Source organism: Salmo trutta, unplaced genomic scaffold (genome assembly GCF_901001165.1).
Source record: "Salmo trutta unplaced genomic scaffold, fSalTru1.1, whole genome shotgun sequence".
NCBI lineage: Eukaryota > Metazoa > Chordata > Actinopteri > Salmoniformes > Salmonidae > Salmo > Salmo trutta.
Window position 1 is genome coordinate 13,757,384 of NW_021822911.1, and position 26,483 is coordinate 13,783,866.

The window sequence follows — 26,483 nt, forward strand, 5'->3', positions numbered from 1 at the left end:
ACCATGCTGGTCATTTACGAACATTTTAACATCTTGACCATGTTCTGTTATAATATCCACCCGGCACAGCCAGAAGAGGACTGGCCACCCCTCATAGCCTGGTTCCTCTCTAGTTTCTTCCTAGGTTTTTGGCCTTTCTCAGGAGTTTTTCCTAGGGAGTTTTTCCCAGCCACCGTGCTTCTTTCACATGCATTGCTTGCCGTATGGGGTTTTAGGCTGGGTTTCTGTACAGCACTTTGAGATTTCAGCTGATGTACGAAGGGCTATATAAATAAATTTGATTTGATTTGATTTGAAGGTCTGGTTATTAAATGGGTACATAGTTCAATAGTAATATCCTCTAAAACGCTCTGGTGACAAACTTTTCTGCCCTGTTTCCAGTTGTCCACATGGCTGGGAGAACCAATTCAAGTAAGTAAGTCAATAGATTTTGAAAATGTAAAAAAAACAACATATTATTAGCTAACTAGCTACAGTGCAGGCTACCTCAAATGAGCTGCTAAATGAGCTAGCTAGCCAACTTTAAATACTGTATAGGTAGATAGGTAGCTGGTGATATTTAATTCACTTAGCTAGCTAACTTCATATTAGCTAACTATCTATTTGTCACTGTAAAAAACAAACTCCAAATGCATTTGTAGGTAGCTAGCTAACAGCCATGGAGGAGGGTGAAAGGTTAGCAGCCACAACTGTCAGTGAGAGAGGAGGCTATTCTGGATAGGGCAGGTACTTTTGTGTAGTTCCTGTCCCTAGAAGTGAGGACGGAGATAATAGTAACATAATATTCAGTGTGGTGTATTTGACTATAATGAAGTCTGTTTCTTGTGAGGTTTTCTGTCCTCAGATAAAGAGCTCTATGAAAGCCAGTCTACATATGAAGAGGTCCCAATGAAGAGCAGTGGTTCTCAGTCCTGGGGACTCAGAGGGGCAAATTGTTGTTTTTTCCTTCACACTGCACAGCTGATTCAAATGATCAACTCATCATCAAGCTTCAAGTGGTATTTATGTATTCATTTGTGATGCCGTCCTTGATATGATCCTGTTATTGTCACATGCTACACATGTACATATGTGTGCTCATACATTTATCAATCCAATGTTATCATGATTTGTTATCAGGGATATTATACTTTAGTAATCCACAATGACCTGGTGATGTAACAGTCTAATAATTACATTGTCTTCCATATTCCTACAGATACCTTGTAACTGGAGATTCCTTCAAAACAATTGCCTACAGTTACCGTGTAGGGCACTGCAAGGTTGGGTGACCAGGGTCATCTGGGACTGCCTCCTGGAGGAATTCAGGTGTGTGAAGGCTATCTGTGTCCTGCGTAACTTCATGAGGATGGACACGAGGACCAGGAGGGGATCTGCAGCTCGCCGCCGTGTGCCAGAGGAGGAGTCTGCTGCTCTGCAGGATGTTTCAAGGATGGGGTCCAACAACGCAGCAAGAGAGGCAATCCGTGTGCAGGAGATCTTCACCTCCTACTTCTTCAAAGAGGGTGCTGTTCCCTGGCAACACCATAGACGTCACTATGCACAACCAAAGGCTCTTTTAAGAGCCATTCACATTGCAATAAGAGTATTCTTCCATTTACTGAGCTATGTCAACTGCAGTTATTCAATTCACAGTTTTTCTCCCTTTGATTTCTACTTCTCATGTGAGGGTGCTGTTTAGGTAAGGGTGTGATGTCTGTGAAAAAAACAAAACAGGCTATTTTAAATCACCCATATTGAAAAAATGTAGAACAATTAGACACCCTATAACCCACACCAACACACTCATGTATCAATCTGATTGATGGATTGTGTTGTGCAGTAAACAGGTTCAGGTGTATAACTGTGGCTCCTTCCACCTTCAAAGAATAGGCAAGAGGGCCAACCATGGAGAATAGTAAGACACTTCATTATTTCTATAACTACGCTGTATTGTTTGTCCTCGTGTGTCCGTTCATGTTTTTCAGCATAAAGTACTCTGCAGCCACTTAGTGTGGTGTGGACACCAGGTGAGGCCACACACAGATTCCTGTTGAACACTGTCGCTTTAACTACCTTATTTTCTCAATAACAGTCTCTCTCCTTCACTTCATCCCTCTCTCCCCTTCTCCCTAAATCCTCTAGGTTATATCAGCTGTGTCGGTCAACCCCTCATGCATCTGAACTGGCTACATAGAGGGCACAGCATGATCAGAGGTGAGAGGTCACTTGGTCAGGTCAACAGGAAGTATTATTAAAGAGATGCTTTACATTGAAATACAGATAGAGATGCAGTAGTCCCAGAGTTAATGATCCCAGGTCAGTTTATATTATACAGGAAGTATTATTAAAGAGATGCTTTACATTGAAATACAGATAGAGATGCAGTAGTCCCAGAGTTAATGATCCAAGGTCAGTTTATATTATACAGGAAGTATTATTAAAGAGATGCTTTACATTGAAATAAAGATAGAGATGCAGTAGTCCCAGAGTTAATGATCCAAGGTCAGTTTTGCATTTCACCTCCTGATTGATGACTAACAATGTTAGAATAAAAAATAAAAACACAAGGTTTAAACATGTTCTCTCTCTCCATCTGTCTCTCGTCTGCAGGTATGTTTTGATGTGAGAGGATGCCAACCCCCAGTCCCATCATCACCACCTCACCTGCTTTTAAGAACCTTTGTGCCGACGAGAGACACTTATGTGATTGTGATGAACTGAGAGAATATTTATGTAGCACTGTGATTCATTAATCATGTGCTGCCTTTCCTGCTCCTATGTGCTTACCTCTTTCCCTTTCTGTCTTTTACACCTCTCTCACCACCTCTTTCTTCCTCTGTTTTTATAATGCACAGCAGATGTGCATTGAAGGACAGATTGAACTTGTATTTATAACACTTGTATAATGAGCTTTTCAATAAAGTGTTTCACTTTCTCTACTGGTTGAAATTAAGTCTAATTTGATGAAATACTCCACCTATCCTGTGTTTATCAGATCAATGCAGATGAAGGGCATTAGATGTTGAGATGAACCAGTGTTAGAGTATTTATATGATGCATAGGAAGTGTAGTGTTCTGTTTTTTAACCTTATATTTCTGTACATATGAATGAACTAGTTAAATCCTGTTTCTAGTCGATTAGTTACAATTTGTAACCATTGATGTCTCAGGACCAAGATTGGTAAACACTGTTGAAGTGTATAATTGTAATACATACATGCAGACACAGCGTCATTCAAAGACTGGAATTTGATACTCCTGGTATTGGATATGACTGAAAAATAATCTCAGACATTCATACCTAAACTGCACCTTTATTTGCCAAGGTAGAGTACATGATCAGTGAATATATTAAATGTACAGGCTACAATGTGGGGATCTCATGCATGGTAATAACTACATGTATATACGACTTGCATCCTTGGCACAACATGATATTATATTCTACTCAATCCATAGGCTTCATTAATGTCATTCAGGCTGATTTGTAGTTGATACAACTGGCTATGATAGCTGAGGTTCATAGGTTCTGAACTAATATGTATACCAAACGTTTGGGTCCATACACAGATCGGCTAGATAGCTAGCTACACATCCATAGGCATACAGGTATTTTAATCATCCACTGCACAATAAGCAAGAACATAGCAAGCTATGTTATTTCATCTATCTGCATGGCAAATATCAGCAAGGCAAGCTTACAAAATTGTACATTCAATTTGCAGTAAACTCTTCAGCTAGCTAGATTCTATACATCCACTGTTTCACAAAACGACAGCCTGGTTTGCTGGTTGTTTCAGGAGTCCCTAAAACAACCAGAATGACAATTTCATACTCATGTCACAACACCCATAAAGCTAGCCAGCTAGCTGGCTAATGTTAGCTAGTCAGCTAGCTGGTTAATGTTAGCTAGTCAGCTAGCTGGCTAATGTTAGCTAGTCAGCTAGCTGGTTAATGTTAGCTAGTCAGCTAGCTTGCTAAATCGCGATTTTCGTAAATGAACTTTACAATAAAAAAATGCATAATCGTTTGTCTCTACATTAACTAACATTCCTGTCAACTGTACATGTTTCTGCATGATTCGTTATGATGTTATAATCCATTACATTTGCTTCCATCCTAGTATTTCTGTCCGCCATCTTTGATCCAGTTCAGTTCTGTGTAGGGGTACCCCTCTCTCCTAGTATTTCTGTCCTCCATCTTAGATCTAGATCAGTTCTGTGAAGAGGTACCCCTCTCTCCTAGTATTTCTGTCCGCCATCTTTGATCCAGTTCAGTTCTGTGTAGGGGTACCCCTCTCTCCTAGTATTTCTGTCCTCCATCTTTGATCCAGTTCAGTTCTGTGTAGGGGTATCCCTCTCTCCTAGTATTTCTGTCCTCCATCTTTGATCCAGTTTAGTTCTGTGTAGGGGTACCCCTCTCTCCTAGTATTTCAGTCCGCCATCTTTGATCCAGTTCAGTTCTGTGTAGGGGTACCCCTCTCTCCTAGTATTTCTGTCCGCCATCTTTCATCCAGTTCAGTTCTGTGTAGGGGTACCCCTCTCTCCTAGTATTTCTGTCCGCCATCTTTCATCCAGTTCAGTTCTGTGTAGGGGTACCCCTCTCTCCTAGTATTTCTGTTCGCCATCTTTGATCCAGATCAGTTCTGTGTAGGGGTACCCCTCTCTCCTAGTATTTCTGTCCTCCATCTTTGATCCAGTTCAGTTCTGTGTAGGGGTATCCCTCTCTCCTAGTATTTCTGTCCGCCATCTTTGATCCAGATCAGTTCTGTGTAGGGGTACCCCTCTCTCCTAGTATTTCTGTCCTCCATCTTTGATGAAGAAAGTCTAACAGTCACTAGTGCAGCAGCAGCCTCCCCCAGTCCTAGTGCTCCCCGGTAAGAAGTTTAAGATGCGATGGAACGGATGACGAAAAAAAGAAATCACAGAAAATATATATTGACTGATATTGATTTATTTAAGGGGGGCTAATGAATATTTTAGGCCTAGCGACGTCCCTGATACCTACCCTTTAACTTTTTGTCTGAAAATTAAATATTCATTTTACTCAACTGCGTTACCCACTCCAGTCAGCAGATGGTGGTCTGGGATTTTAAGGCGATGCTGTTAGTGTGACGTATAATCTAGTGGACGAAACGCTTCTTTCAACAGTAGCAACAGTTCGTCAGCCACCTCGTAAGCTTGCTAGCCAAAATAGCCGAACCAATAAAGCTCTTTAGACGCGTTAGTGTATATTAGCCACTGTGTTTTAAAACCACTTCTGTCGTCTAGGTAAATATCCGATTTAATTTCATATTTACGGTGTTGTTGTTATTAGTCAGCTAGCGGGCTGGTTAAGTTAGCATAGCTAGCTAACATACCCGACCATGCGGTTACTAAGCTACTCTCCTCCTGCTAAAGAAGAGGACATCACAGTAAAACAAGAAGTAGAGGGTGAGGCCGTTACTGTGAAAGAAGAAATAGACGCGTTCAGAGTGAAAGAGGAGGAGGATGTTACAGTAAAACAAGAAGTAGAGGGTGAGGCTGTTACTGTGAAAGGAGTGGAGGATGCAGTTTATGGAGTGAAAGATGAGGAGGAGGAGGAAGAAGAGGAGGAAACTGGATATCTGGGCCCGGTTTCCCAAACGCATCTTAAGGCATCCAACGGTGAACTTAGCCGTGAGATGGTTTTGAGAAACCGTTCCCTGATTAACACTAGTAAGTACTGCCTTAAAAAAACAGAGGCACAAACTCTGTAGTTATTGAACTGATGTTTGGTGTTAAAGCGGAAATCTGCAATTGCTACATCCATATTGTGACTTTAAAATTATTTATTTATAGCCATTGATTCTTGAAGAATATAACACATGCCTCATGAGCTTATTTCAACTGTTGTACCCCATCAGAACCCCAAATAAGCTTTTTTTACTCCAATGTTTCGAAACAATGTAAATCAACACTGTATAGCCTCAATATGGTTAAAACTATAATGTTGATATCATCGATGGTCAGTCCTTGCATCCATAGGTCTGTCTGTAGTTACATTTCTCCAACCCCATAATCATCTTATAACCAAAACAGTGGTGGAATGACAGATTTGTTTTTGTTTGAACTGCAGATTGGTTGGTTGTGTGGGTTTTTTAAACAGCAACAAAATGGCTGCCCTGAGGCTTGGTTTGGTAAACAGCTGAGGGATGGGGGCTGGAGAAGTGTAACCACTCTCAAATTCTTAGAGAAAGCTATTGTGGCAACCGTAACTCAACACCTAGCGACCTCTTCAAGAAGTTCAGACATCTTGGCATAACAGTTATAAGGTGTTGGCTTGACAGTTGCTGGACCCAGGTTTGAGTTAAGCTCAGGGCAACCCCCTGAATTCACTGCACTATGAATACAAAGACTGGCCATCCATGATGTCATAATGATAGTTTAACCAGGTTTCTAGGCTATATAGTATATTCTAGAATTCATCCATAATGTCATAATGATAGTTTAACCAGGTTTCTAGGATATATAGTATATTCTAGAATTCATCCCTGATGTCATAATGATAGTTTAACCAGGTTTCTAGGCTATATAGTATATTCTAGAATTCATCCATAATGTCATAATGATAGTTTAACCAGGTTTCTAGGATATATAGTATATTCTAGAATTCATCCCTGATGTCATAATGATAGTTTAACCAGGTTTCTAGGCTATATAGTATATTCTATAATTCATCCATGATGTCATAATGATAGTTTAACCAGGTTTCTAGGCTATATAATATATTCTAGAATTCATCCATGATTTCATAATGATAGTTTAACCAGGTTTCTAGGCTATATAGTATATTCTAGAATTCATCCATGATGTCATAATGATAGTTTAACCAGGTTTCTAGGATATATAGTATATTCTAGAATTCATCCATGATGTCATAATGATAGTTTAACCAGGTTTCTAGGCTATATAGTATATTCTAGAATTCATCCATGATGTCATAATGATAGTTTAACCAGGTTTCTAGGCTATATAGTATATTCTATAACTGCCAGTGTAGATTTGCTGTGGAGGCAAATTATTAGAGCTGTTGATAAGTCATTGTATAATATTCAGCCAATTTTTTTTCATGCCCTTGCATTAAAGGCAAGACATACCTAGATTCAATTACATTCATGAATTGGTTTGAAACCTTTGTTTTAAACCCTTCTCAAAGTTGGTGTCTTGACAGATGTGTAAAAAATGGTTTGTCATGAAACACCATTTTTTTTATTTATTTAAATGTAACCTTTATTTAACTAGGCAAGTCAGTTAAGAACAAATTCTTATTTACAATGACTGCCTACCCCGGACGACGCTGGGCCAATTGTGCACTGCCCTATGGGACTCCCAATCAAGGCCAGTTGTGATACAGCCTGGATTTGAACCAGGGTGTCTGTAGTGACATCTCAAGCACTGAGATGCAGTGCCTGCTGCGCCGCTCGGGAGCCCCAAAATCATGTTCTAGTGCTGTCCCCAACTAAAATACACCTTGGCCAACCAAGAGTCATCTGTTCTTTCTACCAATCACCCCATGTGTTTTTAAAAAATCTCTATGTACTGAACTTGTCTGATGCTTTAAGCACACTGTTTGATTAAATAAATAAGACGCACAAATGACTAGAGGGAGCCAGTCATCAACATAACCTTTTTACATTTTTATTTTATTTGGCAAGTCAGTTAAGAACAAATTCTTATTTTTAGTGACGGCCTAGGAACAGACCGCCTTGTTAAGGGGCAGAATGACAGATTTGTACCTTGTCAGCTCAGGGATTCGATCTTGCAACCTTTCGGTTACTAGTCCAGCGCTCTAACCACTAGGCTGCGCTGCCGCCCCAACCTCACCAGAAGAACCCCCCAACTGCTGGACTTCGTAAATTCTGCTGTTCTGCTCCTGAAGTTTTCAGTAATAGACTACAGATAGACTACACCAGCAGTCGGCAACCTTTTCCATTTGGTGCCAATTTATCTGACCATTTCTACTGATCTGGTGCCAGTTATGATTTTCATATTCATATTTTACTGGAACAGTTTCATTTAATTTCTAATAGTATCTCAAAATCATTGTCTGTGATTCATCTACATTCTATCTAAATGAAAATTATACAAATCTAAAAGTAACTTTTATTGCCATTGCCAACTATGTAAAAAAAATAGCCTACATAAAGCCAACAAATAAAAACATTGCATTCTGCAGGTCGAAAATATCCTGATAAAAATTAATATCCTAGAAATCACTTTGGCTGCACATGGCCTGTCTACAACAAACTTGAAACATTGTATCAACTGTTCATTGGGTCCTCTGAAACTTGCAACTTTGTATAAAATATTCAGGACAGACACAGCTAGGCTATTTGTGCAAACGATAAGAAGTAAACCGGTATTTTATGACATTTCCACTGGATCAGAGCATTGCATTTTTCCCTTTTGTGCCGAGTGGTTATCGAAAGGGTGAGAGCTGGAAATATTTTACGAACATACTTTGAGGAACTATTGTCATTCGCAGTTGATTTTGATTAGACTTTGTTTACTTGCTGTTTGAGGTGAAGAAAAATGTAAGAGAGAATAAAGTAGACGGCATCGGTCAAAATCGTGATTTATGACCCTATGTCCGGCTGGGGCGTACATGCCCAAATAAGGGCATCTGGTCAGGACATCCTGGCGGGAAGGTGTCACGTGGTTAGGGTCATATAGTTTTATCCTGTTCTGTCACGTGTTAGAGTGTGTGTTATATCTATATTGCATCTCTTTGAAGTGGTCATGATGATTGATGTGTAGGGACCTCATTGAACTGGGAGGGTTGTGTTTGAACATTTCAAAGAGGATGGCCCCCACACCCCCCTATTTTATTGCTCTTAGGGTTGTTGTGTATGAATTAGGAATGTCCGGGGGGTTATGTGTTGGAGGCAGACGTCTTATAAATACGCCCCAGACACACATGCGGCCCCAGAACACTAAACAAGATTTTAAAAATAAAACCCTGAACATTAAAACAGAAAATTATGTCTCTTAGGCCAATTCTCAGGGTACTATGCGCCTCTTGTCGCGAACCCAATGATAAAAGCATCGAGGATCTTCGGGGTGAGGCCCCAGAATGTTTTAACTTCTCTAGGGCCGGCGGGACGAAATCGTCCCACCTACGTAACAGCCAGTGGAATCCTGTGGCGCGATTTTCAAATACCTTAGAAATGCTATTACTTCAATTTCTCAAACATATGACTATTTTACAGCTATTTAAAGACAAGACTCTCGTTAATCTAACCACACTGTCCGATTTCAAAAAGGCTTTACAACGAAAGCAAAACATTAGATTATGTCAGCAGAGTACCCAGCCAGAAATAATCAGACACCCATTTTTCAAGCTAGCATATAGTGTCACATAAACCCAAACCACAGCTAAATGCAGCACTAACCTTTGATGATCTTCATCAGATGACACACCTAGGACATTATGTTATACAATACATGCATGTCTGTTCAATCAAGTTCATATTTATATTAACGAGAGTCTTGTCTTTAAAATGGTGTAAAATAGTCATATGTTTGAGAAATTGAAGTAATAGCATTTCTAAGGTATTTGAATATCGCGCCACGGGATTACACTGGCTGTTGAGTAGGTGGGACGCAAGCGTCCAACCTAGCCAATAGAGGTTAATGACAGTATCCATTTGAGTGTTGTCAAAAAAGCTACGATTTTTTGAATTACAGCTGTAACGACCCTTTGGGAATAATTAAACTTGGTTAAGCTTCTCTAGTGTCCGTGAGTTATTTACTCTGAAAAATTACAACCTAACACTATAATTAGTGTTCCTTGAAGAAGGGAAACGAGGTACAACACCTGTTTGGCCCCACTCCTTCCTGGGTCGGTGAAGAGCGGTTTTTAATTTAAGGAATAAATCCGAGCCTCACGCTCATCACCTGTAGAAGACGGGGCTTCCAGCGAGGCGTGGATTTAATAGTATGTTGTACCTAGTTTCCCTCCTTCAGGGAACAGTAGTTATAGTCATAACATGTGGATTTAATGGTATGTTGTCCCGAGTTTCCCGCCTTCAGGGAACAGTAGTTATAGTCATAACGTTATGCTTGTCATATGATGAACTTCAACTTAAATACTGGATCTTGCTGTCGGACAGTTTTTTGTATTCTGAAATGCACTCGAACTACGTATAATTTAGTGGTTCCTTATGTTACGCTGGGAAAACAGTTTTGGTGGGCACAGAAATACAAAATAATTTCAGAGTTGGCTAAATTCAATGGTTTTTAACTGAGAGTCATCTCGTAATCCAAGATGGCGTAGCAGTAAGACGTGTTTGTTGTAAATGTTTTTTTTTTTCTCGTATTTTTTGTATATATTGCACTATATTTCAATCTCTTTTTCCATTTTTAAATTAAATATACCTTCCGTTAACCGTAAAAGCCTTGGTTTCATGCATGTTAACATTAGAATCCTCCTCCCTAAGTTTGTTTTACTCACTGCTTTAGCACACTCCGCCAACCATGATGTTCTTGCCGTGTCCGAATCCTGGCTTTGGAAGGCCAACAAAAAATCTGAAATTTCCATCCCCATCTACAACATTTTCCGTCAAGATAGAACTGCCAAAGGGGGAGGCGTTGCAATCTACTGCAGAGATAGCTTGCAAAGTTCTATCATACTTTCCAGGTCTATACCCAAACAGTTAGAGCTTATAATTTAAAAAATTAATCTCTCCAGAAATAAGTCTCTCACTGTCGCCGCCTGTTACAGACCCCCCTCAGCTCCCAGCAGTGCCCTGGACACCATATGTGAATTGATTGCCCCCCCATCTATCTTCAGAGTTTGTTCTGTTAGGTGATGTAAACTGGGATATGCTTAACCTCTCTAGGGGGTGTGGGACGTTACCGTCCCACATGGCCAACATCCAGTGAAATTGCAGAGCGCCAAATTCAAAAACAGAAATACTCATTCTAAAAACTCATAAAACATACAAGTGTTATACATCGGTTTAAAGATTAACTACTTGTTAATCCAACCACGTTGTCAGATTTCAAAAAGGCTTTACGGCGAAAGCATACCATGCGATTATCTGAGAACAGCGCCCAGCAGACAAATCATTACAAACCGTTACCAGCCAAGTAGAGGAGTTACACAAGTCAGAAATAGCGATAAAATTAATCACTTACTTTTGATGATCTTCATATCGTTGCACTCACAAGACTCCCATTTACTCAATAAATGTTTGTTTTGTTCGATAAAGTCTCTTTATATCCAAAAACCTTTTGTTCACTCATTTTGTTCAGTAATCCACAGGCTCAAAGGCAATCACAACAGCCAGCCAAAAAATCAGATAAGTATCAGTAAAGTTCGTAGAAACATGTCAAACTATGTTTATAATCAATCCTCAGGTTGTTTTTAGACTGAATAATAGATAACATTTCAACCGGACAATAACGTTGTCAATATAAAAGGTAAACAAGAAAGGCGCACTCTGGGTCTCGCGCATGAAAAAAATCTCTGGGACACTGAATGGTCCACTCATTCAGAGTGGTCTTACACTCATTTTTCAGAATACAAGCCTGAAATAATTTCTAAAGACTGTTGATATCTAGTGGAAGCTATAGGAAGTGCAATTTGAGTCCTAAGTCAATGGAATCTGTATAGGCAGTCTATGGGAAAACTACAAAAAATAAAAAAATCCCACTTCCTGGATGGATTTTTCTCAGGTTTTCGTGTGTCATAACAGTTCTGTTATACTCATAATCATTATTTTAACAGTTTTGGAAACTTTAGTGTTTTCTATCCAAATCTACCATGTTTACTTTGGGCATGCTTTTCATCCGGAGGTGAAAATAGTGCCCCCTACCGTAGTGAGGTTAACACCCCGGCCGTCCTACAATCCAAGCTAGATGCCCTCAATCTCACACAAATTATCAAGGAAACCACCAAATTCAACCCCTAAATCTGTAAACAATTGGCACCCTCATAGATATTATTCTGACCAATGTGCCCTCCAAATACACCTCTGCTGTTTTCAATCAGGATCTCAGCGATCACTGCCTCATTGCCTGCATCCGTTATGGGTCCGCGGTCAAACGACCACCCCACATTACTGTCAAACACTCCCTAAAACACTTCTGCAAGCAGGCCTTTCTAATCGACCTGGCCCAGGTCTCCTGGAAGGATATTGACCTCATCCCGTCAGTAAGGGATGCCTGGTTGTTATTTAATTGTAATTTCCTCACCACCTTTATATAAGCATGCCCCTTAAAAAATGTAGAACTAAGAACAGATATTGCCCTTGGTTCACTCCAGACCTGACTACCCTCGACCAGCACAAAAACATCGAATAGTCTCCGCGATATGCAACTTTTCAGAGAAGTCAGGAACCAATACACACAGTCAGTTAGGAAAGCAACGGCTAGCTTTTTCAAACAGAAATTTGCATCCCGTAGCTCTAACTCCAAAAAGTTTTGGGACACTAAAGTCCATGGAGAATAAGAGCGCCTCATCCCAGCTGCCCACTGCACTGAGGCTAGGAAACACTGTCACCACCGATAACTCCACGATTATCGAGAATTTCAATAAGCATTTCTCTACGGCTGGCCATGCTTTCCTCCTGGGTACCCCAACCCCGGCCAACAGCTCCCCACCCACCGCAGCTACTTCGCCAAGCCTCCCCAGCTTCTCCTTCACCCAAATCCAGATAGCTGATGTTCTGAAAGACTTGCAAAATCTGGACCCCTACAAATCAGCTGGGCTAGACAATCTGGACCCTCTCTTTCTAAAATGATCCGCCGCCATTGTTGCAACCCATATTACTGGTCTGTTCAACCTCTCTTTCATATCATCCGAGATCCCTAAAGATTGGAACGCTTCCGCAGTCATCCCCCTCTTCAAACGGGGTGACACTCCAGACCCAAACTGTTACAGACTTATATCCATCCTGCCCTGCCTTTCTAAAGTCTTCAACATCCAAGTTTACTAACAGATCACTGGCCATTTCGAATCCCACTGTACCTTCTCCGCTGTGCAATCCGGTTTCCAAGCTGGTCACGGGTGCACCTCAGCCACGCTCAAGGTACTAAATGATATCATAACCGCCATCGATAGACAGTACAGTGCAGCCGTCTTCATCGACCTGGCCAAGGCTTTCGACTCTGTCAATCACCGTATTCTTATCGTCTTATCGGCAGACTCAACAGCCGATCAATCAACAACCGATCGCTGCCCACACCCGCGCGACTAGCATCACTACTCTGGACGGTTCTGACTTAGAATATGTGGACAACTATAAATGCATAGGAGTCTGGTTTGACAATAAACTCTCCTTCCAGACTAATATTAAGCATCTCCAATCCAAAATTAAATCTAGAACCGGCTTCCTATTTCGCAACAAAACCTCCTTCACTCACGCTGCCAAACATACCCTCGTAAAACTGACTATCCTACCGATCCTTAACTTCGGCGATGTCATTTACAAAATAGCCTCCAACACTCTACTCAGCAGACTGGATGCAGTCTATCACAGTGCCATCCGTTTTGTCACTAAAGCCCCATATACCACCCACCAGTGCGACCTGTATGCTCTTGTCGGCTGGCCCTCGCTACATATTCGTCGCCAAACCCACTGGCTCCAGGTCATCTATAAGTCTTTGCTAGGTAAAGCTCCGCCTTAACTTTGCTCACTGGTCACCATAGCAACACCCACCCATAGCACACGCTCCAGGAGGTATATCTCACTGGTCATCCCCAAAGCCAACACCTCCTTTGGCCGCCTTTCCTTCCAGTTCTCTGCTGCCAATGACTGGAACGAATTGCAAAAATCGCTAAAGTTGGAGACATATATCTCGCTCACTAACTTTAAGCATCAGCTATCTGAGCAGCTTACCGATCGCTGCAGCTGTAAATAGCCCATCCAACTGCCTACCTCATCCCCATGTTTTTATTAACTTTTTTTGCTCTTTTGCACAACAGTATTTCTACTTGCACATCATCATCTGCACATCTATCTCCAGTGTTAATTTGTTAAATTGTAATTACTTTGCTACTGTGGCCTATTTATTGCCTTACCTCCGTACTCCATTTGCACACACTGTATATAGATTTTTCTTTTGTGTTATTGATTGTACTTTTGTTTATCCCACTGCTTTGCTTTATCTTGGCCAGGTTGCAGTTGTTCTCAACTAGCCTACCTGGTTAAATAAAAGTGAAATCATTATTTTAAAAAAAAATTGTAGCTTTTTTGACAACACTCAAATGGATTCTGTCATTAACCTCTATGGGCTACGTTGGACGCTGGCGTCCCACCTACTCAACAGCCAGTGGAATCCCGTGGCGCGATATTCAAATACCTTCGAAATGCTATTACTTCAATTTCTCAAACATATGACTATTTTACACCATTTTAAAGACAAGACTCTCGTTAATCTAACCACACTGTCCGATTTCAAAAAGGCTTTACAACGAAAGCAAAACATTAGATTGTCAGCAGAGTACCCAGCCAGAAATAATCAGACACCCATTTTTCAAGCTAGCATATAATGTCACATAAACCCAAACCACAGCTAAATGCAGCACTAACCTTTGATGATCTTCATCAGATGACACACCTAGGACATTATGTTATACAATACATGCATGTTTTGTTCAATCAAGTTCATATTTATATAAAAAAACAGCTTTTTACATTAGCATGTGACTAGCATTCCCACCGAACACTTCCGGTGAATTTACTAAATTACTCACGATAAACGTTCACAAAAAACATAACAATTATTTTAAGAATTATAGATACAGAACTCCTTTATGCACTCGCTATGTCCGATTTTTTTAAAATAGCTTTTCAGTGGAAGCACATTTTGCAATATTCTGAGTAGATAGCCCGGCCATCACAGGCTAGCTATTTTGACACCCACCAAGAGTGGTACTCACCAAACTCTGATTTACTATTAGAAAAGTTGTATTACCTTTGCTGTTCTTCGTCAGAATGCACTCCCAGGACTTCTACTTCAATAACAAATGTTGGTTTGGTTCAAAATAATCCATAGTTATATCCAAATAGCGGCGTTTTGTTCGTGCGTTCAAGACACTATCCGAAGGGTAAAGGGTGACGCGCCCGATGCGTTTCGTAACAAAACATTTCAAAATGTTCCATTACCGTACTTCGAAGCATGTCAAACGCTGTTTAAAATTAATTTTTATGCGATTTGTATCGTAAAAAAGTGATAATATTCTGACCGGGAGTCGTTGTTTTCGTTCAAAGAGAGAGAAAGTAAACATGGTGTCGGCTCGTGCACGCGCCTCCAGTCTCATTGTCCTCAGATCGACCACTATCCAAATGCGCTGTTTTTCAGCCATGGCCTGCAAAGCCACCATTCATCGTTCTGGCGCCTTCTGAGAGCCTATGGGAGCGTTAGAAAATGTCACGTTATGCCAGAGATCCCCTGTTTTGGTTAGAGATGATCAAGAAGGCCAAGAAATAGTCAGAGAGAGCGCTTCCTGTTTGGAATCTTCTCAGGTTTTGGCCTGCCAAATGAGTTCTGTGATACTCACAGACACCATGTAAACAGTTTTAGAAACTTTAGGGTGTTTTCTATCCAAATCAAACAATTATATGCATATTCTAGTTACTGGGCAGGAGTAGTAACCAGATTAAATCGGGTACGTTTTTTTATCCGGCCATGGTGTCTGTGAGTATAATAACTCATATGGCAGGCCAAAACCTGAGAAAATTCCATACAGGAAGTGCCCTGTCTGACAATTTATTGTCCTTCTGTTGCATCTCTATCGAAAATACAGCATCTGTGCTGTAACGTGACATTTTCTAAGGCTTCCATTGGCTCTCTAAAGCCGCCAGAAAGTGGAATGGGGTGTCTGCTGTCTCTGGGCAAAGTACAGCAGCTCTGTTTGTGAGTGGTCAGCCTGGGGACAGTGAGACTGAGATGTGCGTTCACGAGACTTCTCCATTTTTTTTTCTTTCAGCCTTTGAATGAATACAACGTTGCCCGGTTGGAATATTATTGCTATTTTACGAGAAAAATAGCATAAAATTTGATTTTAAACAGCGTTTGACATACTTCTAAGTACGGTAATGGAATATTTTGAAATTCTTTGTCACGAAATGCGCTCGCATTTTTGAGGTATTTGTATTTCGTGCCACACGATTCCACTGGCTGTTGACTAGGGTGGGACGTAGAAGTTAACCATCTGTATGACTTTGTCATTCACACAGGAGAAAGACTTGACTATCGTGGATCCTCTGGGGAGCCTCAACAACCTCATGATGCTGACAAGGCAGAGAAGAGTCTCTCCAGATCAGAACTCCTCAAGAAACACCAGCAGAGACCCACAGGGAAGATAATTCACCGCTCTGACTGTGGGAAGAGATTCACCTCATCAGCAGGCACTAAAATTAATCAGAGAAGCCACACAGTAGAGAAACCTTATTGCTGTACTCAATGTGGGAAGAGTTTTGATACATCTAGCCATCTTATTGTACACCAAAGAACACACACAGGAGAGAAACCTTATAGCTGTGATCAATGTGGGAAGAGTTTTACTCAGCTAAGCCACCTGATATCACACCAGAGAATACACACAGGAGAGAAACCTTATAGCTGTGATCAATGTGGGAAGAGTTTTACTCACCAAAGCAGCCTGATATCACACAAGAGAATACACACAGGAGAGAAACCTTATAGCTGTGATCAATGTGGGAAGAGTTTTACAAAGTCGAACAATCTGACCCTTCACCAGAGAACACACACAGGAGAGAAACCATATAGCTGTGATCAATGTGGGAAGAGTTTAACTCATTCAACCAGCCTGATATTACACCAGAGAACACACACAGGAGAGAAATCTTATATCTGTGATCAATGTGGGAAGAGTTTTACTCAGCTCAGCAGCCTGACATCACACCAGAGAACACACACAGGAGAGAAACCATATAGCTGTGATGAATGTGGGAAGCGTTTTACTAGGTCGAGCAGTGTGACTCTTCACCAGAGAACACACACAGGAGAGAAATCCTATAGCTGTACTCAATGTGGGAAGTTTTTTTTTACATCTAGCCATCTGAAGATGCATCAGAGAATACACAGGAGAGAAACCCTATAGCTGTACTCAATGTGGGAAGTTTTTTTTTACATCTATCCATCTGAAGATACACCAGAGAAGACACAGAGGAGAGAAATGTTATAGCTGTACTCAATGTGGGAAGAGTTTTGTTCAATCTGGCGAACTGAAGAAACACCAGAGAACACACATAGGAGAGAAACCTCATGGCTGTGACCATACATAATCTGATAAAAGATCTCTGATCAAATATCAGAAAATACATGAAGGAGTTGTTTCATGATATCAATGAATTAATGTCACAATGTAGAATGTTTTAACATTGTAGTAGGAGTATTTTAATGATGTCACAATGTAGAACCCTAAACGTTTGTTCCCTGTTCTATTGATTTCAACATGATATGGATATTAGCCTCAGGGAAAAATTGATGAATGATGACAAATAAGTGTTGCTTCCTTTGTTTAGTGTCCCCTACATTTAAATTCATCACTCCCAAATGTAGCTGACTGTCTTCTGCAGGTCTGTCAAAACTCATGTTTTAATATTCCATCATCATTAAGTTAATTATTGCCAAATCAAAATTAACAAAGGGGTGTACATTTGGTTTTGATATTTCGTATTTACAATTCATGTAACATTTAGTGATCATAATTATTCATGCAACCAACTGACAATTTTCAGGTATAATTATATTGACGTTGTTGCCCTTCTTTTAGAATATCAGGGTTCATTCTCAGATGGGCCAACCCAAATGTACTAGAACATGACATTGGGGACTGGGCCCAGATCCAACAACATGCCTATCTAGTGAACCCTGAAAAGAGAGAGAAGCTCCGCAGTGAGGTGGAAAGTTACTACGGATATTGCAGGAGTTTCCTCTTGAAATCAGACATGTCTGTGGTAAGGACAACTTGGTTGCTGATTGTCTCAAGTATGGGCAGTCTCAAATATGTGTTTTGCGTTTAGGCAGTGCCTTACCATGGATCACAATTTATTTTGACTGCACGTTTTTCTGTATTGGAGATGTGTTTTGTTTGGGCTCGTTCCAAGGTGACGAGAGTTCTAGAAACTAGTGAGTTTTTCAAAACTTAAGATTGTAGAAAAATATACTTAGAAATGTTTTTTCCTGTTTTTAATTGTTGACAGCCAGTAGACACCATGTTTATATTGTAGTTGATTATGTGAAATTGAAGCTGTTTTCTTTTGGTGGTGAGCAAACTTGTCCAACAAAAATATAGGATATATTTGTTGTTTTCAGGGGGACGGTGTTACAGTCTTTGGATATTCCATTTATGTTTCGAGGATGGACTTTGGCACGTCTAGCTCGTTAGCACGTCTAGCTCGTTAGCACGTCTAGCTCGTTTGCACGTCTAGCCCGTCTAGCTCGTTTGCACGTCTAGCCCGTCTAGCTCGTTAGCACGTCTAGCTCGTTAGCACGTCTAGCTCGTTAGCACGTCTAGCCCGTTAGCACGTCTAGCTCGTTAGCACGTCTAGCACGTCTAGCCCGTCTAGCTCGTTAGCCCGTCTAGCTCGTTAGCCCGTATAGCTCGTTAGCCCGTCTAGCTCGTTAGCCCGTCTAGCTCGTTAGCACGTCTAGCTCGTTAGCTCGTTAGCACGTCTAGCTCGTTAGCACGTAGGACGCACTGATTGGTGTCACCTCGTTAGTCAGTATGTGTTACACCTGTGCTGGCTTGTCCATCTCGTTAGTGGGAAGGTGTTTCACCTGAGCTGGTCCAGGTTCTATTTAAGAGTGTCTGGCCCAGTGCTCCAGTTGTCTTGATACATGTGGAGAGTCAACACCTTTAGTTGCTCCACCTTTTTGGTTTGCTTCCTGTCTTTAAGTTTGGTGTGGATTTTTCTTTTGTTTGCCTCTTCTTGGGCAGATTTAGTGGGTCTCATGGTGGGTGTCTTTTAGGTCCCCGTTGTTGTTACTAGTCAACTTTCAGTGGACACCCCCATAGTGTCTTTCAGAGACCCTCCTAAAACCCCACCTGTTTAGTTGTGGTTGTTGTTAGTTCCTCTTCTGTTTGAGCAACATTTTAGATTTTTCTTGATGGGGAACGTAACAACAAACAATGTAGTAAAACAAGCTGATATTTTGGGTTGGATGTTGCATCCAATTGTTAATATTTTAATCAATGGCATTTCCTTAGAATGATCACTAGTCTTTGAATTGTTAGTCTTCTGTTTTTTATCATATATTTGTTTATTTTCATTTATTTGGTTTTTCCTGTGAACCCATTGTGTTGCATCCATGTCTGAAATGTGCTGTTTAAATAAAGCTTGATTTGATTTCAACATATTGTAAAACAAATGAACCCAATGACTGACAATCAACAGACTCTTGTCAAACCAATGAACAAATCTGTGCAAAAGCAACAAGTATCTTGGTCCATCTTAGTATAAATTCAGTATTTCTTCCACTATCTCAAAATAGTGCATGATATGTACGTTTAGTATCACTTTTCAACCAACCCAGTTAATTTGTTGAAAATGAAATGTTTACATCAAAGGATTCAACTACTGGAAACGGAAACAAACAAATGGATCAACCAGATCAATCCCACTTTTCCAGCCTGCTGAAGGCGTGGTGGAGTGGTAAACACCACCCCCGGCTCTACCAGGGGCTTGAGGTGGTCTCCCACAGCTCTGCTTATGTCATGTTCTGTGGCCTTGCTGTTCCATTTATTGACTGTCCCTGCAACACAGAAACACATTTAGTCATATTATATATAACTCTCAAAGTAATGGATATGGAGCATCTATGGCCTCAGTTACACCTGGCACCTAAATGTGACGTCTGTCATCTGACCACTCCAAGCTGCATTAGGTTCAGATCTACCAGGATGGGCCTTTGGCATAGTCTGGACGCAGTCAGGCCACTGATTATGCATAAGCAATGTAAAGAGATGGGGTGAATGAGTGGGGAAAAGTACATTTGACACAAATGACCTTCATAATATCAAAGAACAAATGTGTGCCTGAGGGGAAATTAACTTTCATACAGCCAAAAGGGGTGAGAAATTACACCAATATCAGTAGACAATTTGCACTAATGTAAATAAACATAGATGATGGAACATATTCCCTTTAGCTGACGTGATGAACCGCTAAGGGAACATAAATATTTACCATCTAAACCATGTGTGACCTCTCACCTCTCTGGCTGTAGAAGTGTTCTTCCTAACCAGTCCCTCAACAGCTCTCTGACTGAGCTCCACCCTCACTGGGTCTTCAGAGGAGAGGAAGGCTGAGGAGGGATGGAAGGATGAATGGATCAGTCAGTCAATAAAGTGTAGAGCTGCTGTCTATGCTGTCTGACAAAATCACTATTTTAGTAGTTCATTAAAGTAAATAAGGCTTTATGACTGCTTAATACCAACTATCAATCACTTAGATCATGTATTTTCAGGTAGAGATACATCCTTGGGACGTCCCTAGCCTGTTGAAGTTGACATTTAAAATGGTTAAGGTTAGGGGTTAAGGTTAGGGTTTAGGGTAGTGTCATGACGTTGGCCTGTGGGTAAGGTTTATGACCCCCCTCCCATAAATACCTTTCTCCCTTCCCCTCTCTTACTGACCCTACTGAAGGACTGCTGTCCTGTTAAATATAGAGAGTCTGGGAACATCAAACAAATGGGGAAAGGAACCATATTTTGGTTATAAAACCAGTTGGAAATATGCTTGATAACGTAGAGTATGTATGTCAGGTTCGTTGTTATCTGGGACATTATGATTGATGACAGGACGACATAAACTGTACCTGAGAAAGTATACACCCTCTAGTTATCAGAGTCACATGGAATTGTTATGCAATTGAAATGTTTGATATTGAAATTGTTTGTTAGGAGATTAAATGTAATTTTAGCTTCCAAATGAGAGAATTGGGTTTTCATAAGGAAAGTGCCCTGCTTGATCAGTGGCCCAACCCTGTGAAGAGACAGGGGTTATAAACGATGAAACACCTCCTTACCCCCTCTCCACTATATAAGCCTTTGATGAAAAGATAACCAGTAGTTCCAGTACGGGAGGTCTGCAGCCTCTACGTTAGAAGGACACACATGTAAAGGACAGAACTAAGCCAACCTCGGCGTGAGCTATGGTATGAACTAGTATGAACTTTGAGCTTATTCACTACAGAAGTGATACTTCCTAGCCGTTGAGTTAGCAGCTGCCGCTGCTAACGTGGGCTAGGAAAGGACGGATGACGGATCCAGTCTAACAACCAGACGAAGATACCACCACGTATCCAATTTACCACCATTGACATTCTTCCACTACAGGAAGATCTGTTGGCCAACCCGGCCAGCATCTACGACCAATCTACCGAAGCGCAGCTCAGAGTAAATATTTATTGCATTTTCCTTTTCCAAATGGGCGGTAATTTAGAATGCATAAGATAATGTATTTACGATAGCATAGCTGCTGTTTGTTTGTTCCTAAATCTTCCCGCTCTTTCATTCAAGCCCAACCCCCTTTCCTTTGTGTAACCAGGTTCCGTCCACCGGGACGATTTCTGTATGACATCATTGGTGTTCTGTGTATTTGTAATTCTGTGTGATTAGTTAGGTATTTAGTAAATAAATAATTAACCCCAATTTTGTATTGCTGATTCAACTTGTTAGCCAGGGTTCGTGAAGATAACCAAGAATTTACAACTTTCATGATGAGACTGAAAATAAGATAAGGGTTAATATTGACTGCTATCGATGTAAAATATTACTAAGTATTTTAAGAGTTTATTCGGAAGATAACGGCTCTATAAACGTTCTTCCTTGGTGCCCCGACTGTCTAGTTAATTACATTTACATGATTAGCTTAATCAGGTAATATTAATTACAGAGAAATCATTTTATAAGTTAGCATGTCATATCACTTAATCCGGCATAGCCAAAGACACGACAGTAGGGACGTCCCAAGGATCCCGGATAGCATTGACCATTGTGCATTCTGCCTCTTTTACATAGCAGGTGATGAGTTCTGACTTCTGAACTTGAAAATATTAAATATCCTTATTATGTGAAATTGAATGAAACAATAATGTATGTTGATGCTAATATGATGTACAATATTCCATGATGTTTCTATATGATAACAATACAGTAATATATTTAATATGATGTACAATATTCCATGATGTTTCTATATGATAACAATAGATTAATATATTTAATATGATGTACAATATTCCATGATGTTTCTATATGATAACAATAGAGTAATATATTTAATATGATGTACAATATTCCATGATGTTTCTATATGATAACAATACAGTAATATATTTAATATGATGTACAATATTCCATGATGTTTCTATATGATAACAATACAGTAATATATTTAATATGATGTACAATATTCCATGATGTTTCTATATGATAACAATACAGTAATATATTTAATATGATGTACAATATTCCATGATGTTTCTCTATGATAACAATACAGTAATATATTTAATATGATGTACAATATTCCATGATGTTTCTATATGATAACAATACAGTAATATATTTAATATGATGTACAATATTCCATGATGTTTCTATATGATAACAATACAGTAATATATTTAATATGATGTACAATATTCCATGATGTTTCTACATGATAACAATAGAGTAATATATTTAATATGATGTACAATATTCCATGATGTTTCTATATGATAACAATAGAGTGATATATTTAATATGATGTACAATATTCCATGATGTTTCTATATGATAACAATACAGTAATATTTAATATGATGTACAATATTCCATGATGTTTCTATATGATAACAATAGAGTAATATATTTAATATGATGTACAATATTCCATGATGTTTCTATATGATAACAATACAGTAATATATTTAATATGATGTACAATATTCCATGATGTTTCTATATGATAACAATACAGTAATATATTTAATATGATGTACAATATTCCATGATGTTTCTACATGATAACAATAGAGTAATATATTTAATATGATGTACAATATTCCATGATGTTTCTATATGATAACAATACAGTAATATATTTAATATGATGTACAATATTCCATGATGTTTCTATATGATAACAATACAGTAATATATTTAATATGATGTACAATATTCCATGATGTTTCTATATGATAACAATAGAGTAATATATTTAATATGATGTACAATATTCCATGATGTTTCTATATGATAACAATACAGTAATATATTTAATATGATGTAAAATATTCCATGATGTTTCTATATGATAACAATACAGTAATATATTTAATATGATGTACAATATTCCATGATGTTTCTATATGATAACAATAGAGTAAAATATTTAATATGTCATATACTCTTTTTTAACAGTTTCAATAATTCATTTTAATTAACTTAATCATTATGATTCAACATCAGTTCACCATCTCACCTCATACTGTATTGGAGCAGCAGCAGCTGACTGCCCAGTTCAACATCAGTTCACTGTCTCACCTCATACTGTATTGGAGCAGCAGCAGGTGACTGCCCGGTTCAACATCAGTTCAACATCAGTTCACCGTCTCACCTCATACTGTATTGGAGCAGCAGCAGCTGACTGCGCAGTTCAACATCAGTTCACCGTCTCACCTCATACTGTATTGGAGCAGCAGCAGCTGACTGCTCAGTTCAACATCAGTTCACCGTCTCACCTCATACTGTATTGGAGCAGCAGCAGCTGACTGCCCGGTTCAACATCAGTTCACCGTCTCACCTCATACTGTATTGGAGCAGCAGCAGCTGACTGCCCGGTTCAACGTCAGTTCACCGTCTCACCTCATACTGTATTATAACAATATAACATACTAATAATGAATAACGAAGACAATGATGGTTTTCTGTGAATATCTTCCATAACGTTACTATAGTTAATGAACGTAAATATTAGAAAGCCGGGTTTGACCGTCGGCGTTGTATGAGCTACAGTACAGTACCGTTAGCTAGCTAGCTAATGTTATGTCCTAACTAGACAACTAGGTTTGGATTATTTCCTCAATATATTCTTTACCATATATTGTATATCGTTTCCATAAAGCCAACAACAGCTCTTATTCCTTCCCTTTCTCTAATGTATTTTGTAATAAAATTAGCAAGTGTAGTAAGATCATTGCTTTACTTTACTAGGACTGGAGACCACAGCAGCGATTCTGCTCTTGCCCAACCTCTTCAATTAGGACCTGAGTGGCTTTATGTCCGTGACAAGGTATGCCTATGCACCAATCATCTGTTTCTTCATAAACATAGGTGTGCATGTTTATATAAAACTACAGCTGAACATTTGTTATGTTCTTTGTTAATTGTATGTGTATTAATCTTTTCTTCCTTTTGTTGACACAGATTTCACCGCTCTTCACTCCTTTACTGCACATCGGTGGAAATCCATTTCACCATGAGAGTGAAATCCCGCTGGCCTTTGATGGGGAGAACATCCACACCCTCGAGGACGTCCCCATGAGAGTGAAATCCCGCTGGCCTTTGATGGGGAGAACATCCAGGACCTCGAGGACGTCCCCATGGGACTTGGGGCTCTGCTACGACTGGATTTTTATTTTCTGTAAAATTTCGCAAAAATGTCAGAAAAACAGTTATGTTGTTAAGTTCCTGTGTTCTGGGGATCAGAGAAGTTGGGGTGAAGTTACCAGGGCGGGTCATAAAGATGGCAAACTTCCTAACATGACTAAGTGGATACAATATACACACTAAAGCTGAAAAATCTGCATTTAGCACCAAGTCTACAATGTTGTTAGTTGACCTGTGATTCATTTTTAATGTTTTTATTGTACATCCCTATTTTGTAACTGTCATGAAAATCACTATACAAAGTAAATGTATTATTTATTATGGTCTGACATGTCTGCAGAAATGTTGCAATTTGGTAATGTGTTTTGTTTGGTAAATTGTTTTGTAAATATTAATTCACATTTGTGGTGCCACTAAATAAACAATTAATTATTTAAATCCATATTGTCAATATTGTTATTATTAATATTAAAAAAATTTATTATTAAAAATTAATTAAAAATGTGACCAACAACATTTGATTTGATTTATGAAGGTAATTTGTGTCAAATTTACTTTTCCCCTCATTCACCCCATCTCTTTACATTGCTGATGCATAATCAGTGGCCTGACTGCATCCAGACTATGTCAAAGGCCCATCCTGGTAGATCTGAACCTAATGCAGCTTGGAGTGATCAGATGACAGAAGTCACATTTAGGTGCCAGGTGTAACTGAGGCCATAGATGCTCCATATCCATTACTTTGAGTGTTTTATATAATATGACTAAATGTGTTTCTGTGTTGCAGGGACAGTCAATAAATGGAACAGCAAGGCCACAGAACATGACATAAGCAGAGCTGTGGGAGACCACCTCAAGCCCCTGGTAGAGCCGGGGGTGGTGTTTACCACTCCACCACGCCTTCAGCAGGCAGGAAAAGTGGGAATGATCTGTTTTCATACTAAGATGGACCAAGAGTTTGTTGATTGGTCAGTCATTGGGTAAATTTGTTTTGCAATGTGTTCAAATAAAATCAAGCTTTATTTATACAGACTTGTCAGACATGGATGCAACACAATGGCTTCACAGGAAAAAACAATGAAAATAAACATAAATATTTAGTACACAAATACAAGGATAAAAAACAGAAGAATGACAACTAATGAGCATTCTAAGGAACTGCCATTGATTAAAATAACAATATGATGCTATATTCAACCCAAAATATAACTTGTTTTTAGGAGGGTCTCTGAAAGACACTATGGGGGTGTCCACTGGAAGTTGACTAGTAACAACAACTGGGACATAAAAGACACCCACCATGAGACCCACTAAATCTGCCCAAGAAAAGGCAAACAAAAGAAAAACCCACACCAAACTTAACGACAGGTAGCAAACCAAAAAGGTGGAGCAACTAAAGGTGTTGACTCTCCACATGTATCAAGACAACTGGAGCACTGGGCCAGACACTCTTAAATAGAACCTGGACCAGCTCAGGTGAAACACCTTCCCACTAACGAGATGGACAAGCCAGCACAGGTGTAACACATACTGACTAACGAGGTGACACCAATCAGTGCGTCCTACGTGCTAACGAGCTAGACGTGCTAACGAGCTAGACGTGCTAACGAGCTAGACGTGCTAACGAGCTAGACGTGCTAACGAGCTAGACGTGCTAACGAGCTAGACGTGCTAACGAGCTATACATGTTAACGAGCTATACATGCTAAAATCCAAACCTCAAAACATAAATGGAAAAACCAAAGACTGTAACACCTTAAGAGAATGCTTACCACCAACAGAAAACAACTTATATTTCATATTATAATCAACTACAATGCTTCACCTTCACCAATATAAACATGTTGTCTACTGGCTGTCAACAATTAAAAACAAGAAAAAAAAATGTTTTTCCCCACTAGCTT

At 39.6% G+C, this 26,483-nt stretch overlaps 1 protein-coding gene across 1 annotated transcript; it reads left to right on the forward strand.

Moving 5' to 3' along the window:
* Nucleotides 1-389: 389 nt before the first annotated feature.
* On the forward strand, nt 390-17,022 carry LOC115186494 (zinc finger protein 239-like; the record flags this gene model as incomplete). Its single annotated transcript, XM_029746115.1, has 2 exons — nt 390-411; nt 16,286-17,022. Coding segments are annotated over exons 1-2 (759 nt in total), but the record flags the coding sequence as incomplete, so codon positions are not given.
* Nucleotides 17,023-26,483: the final 9,461 nt, after the last annotated feature.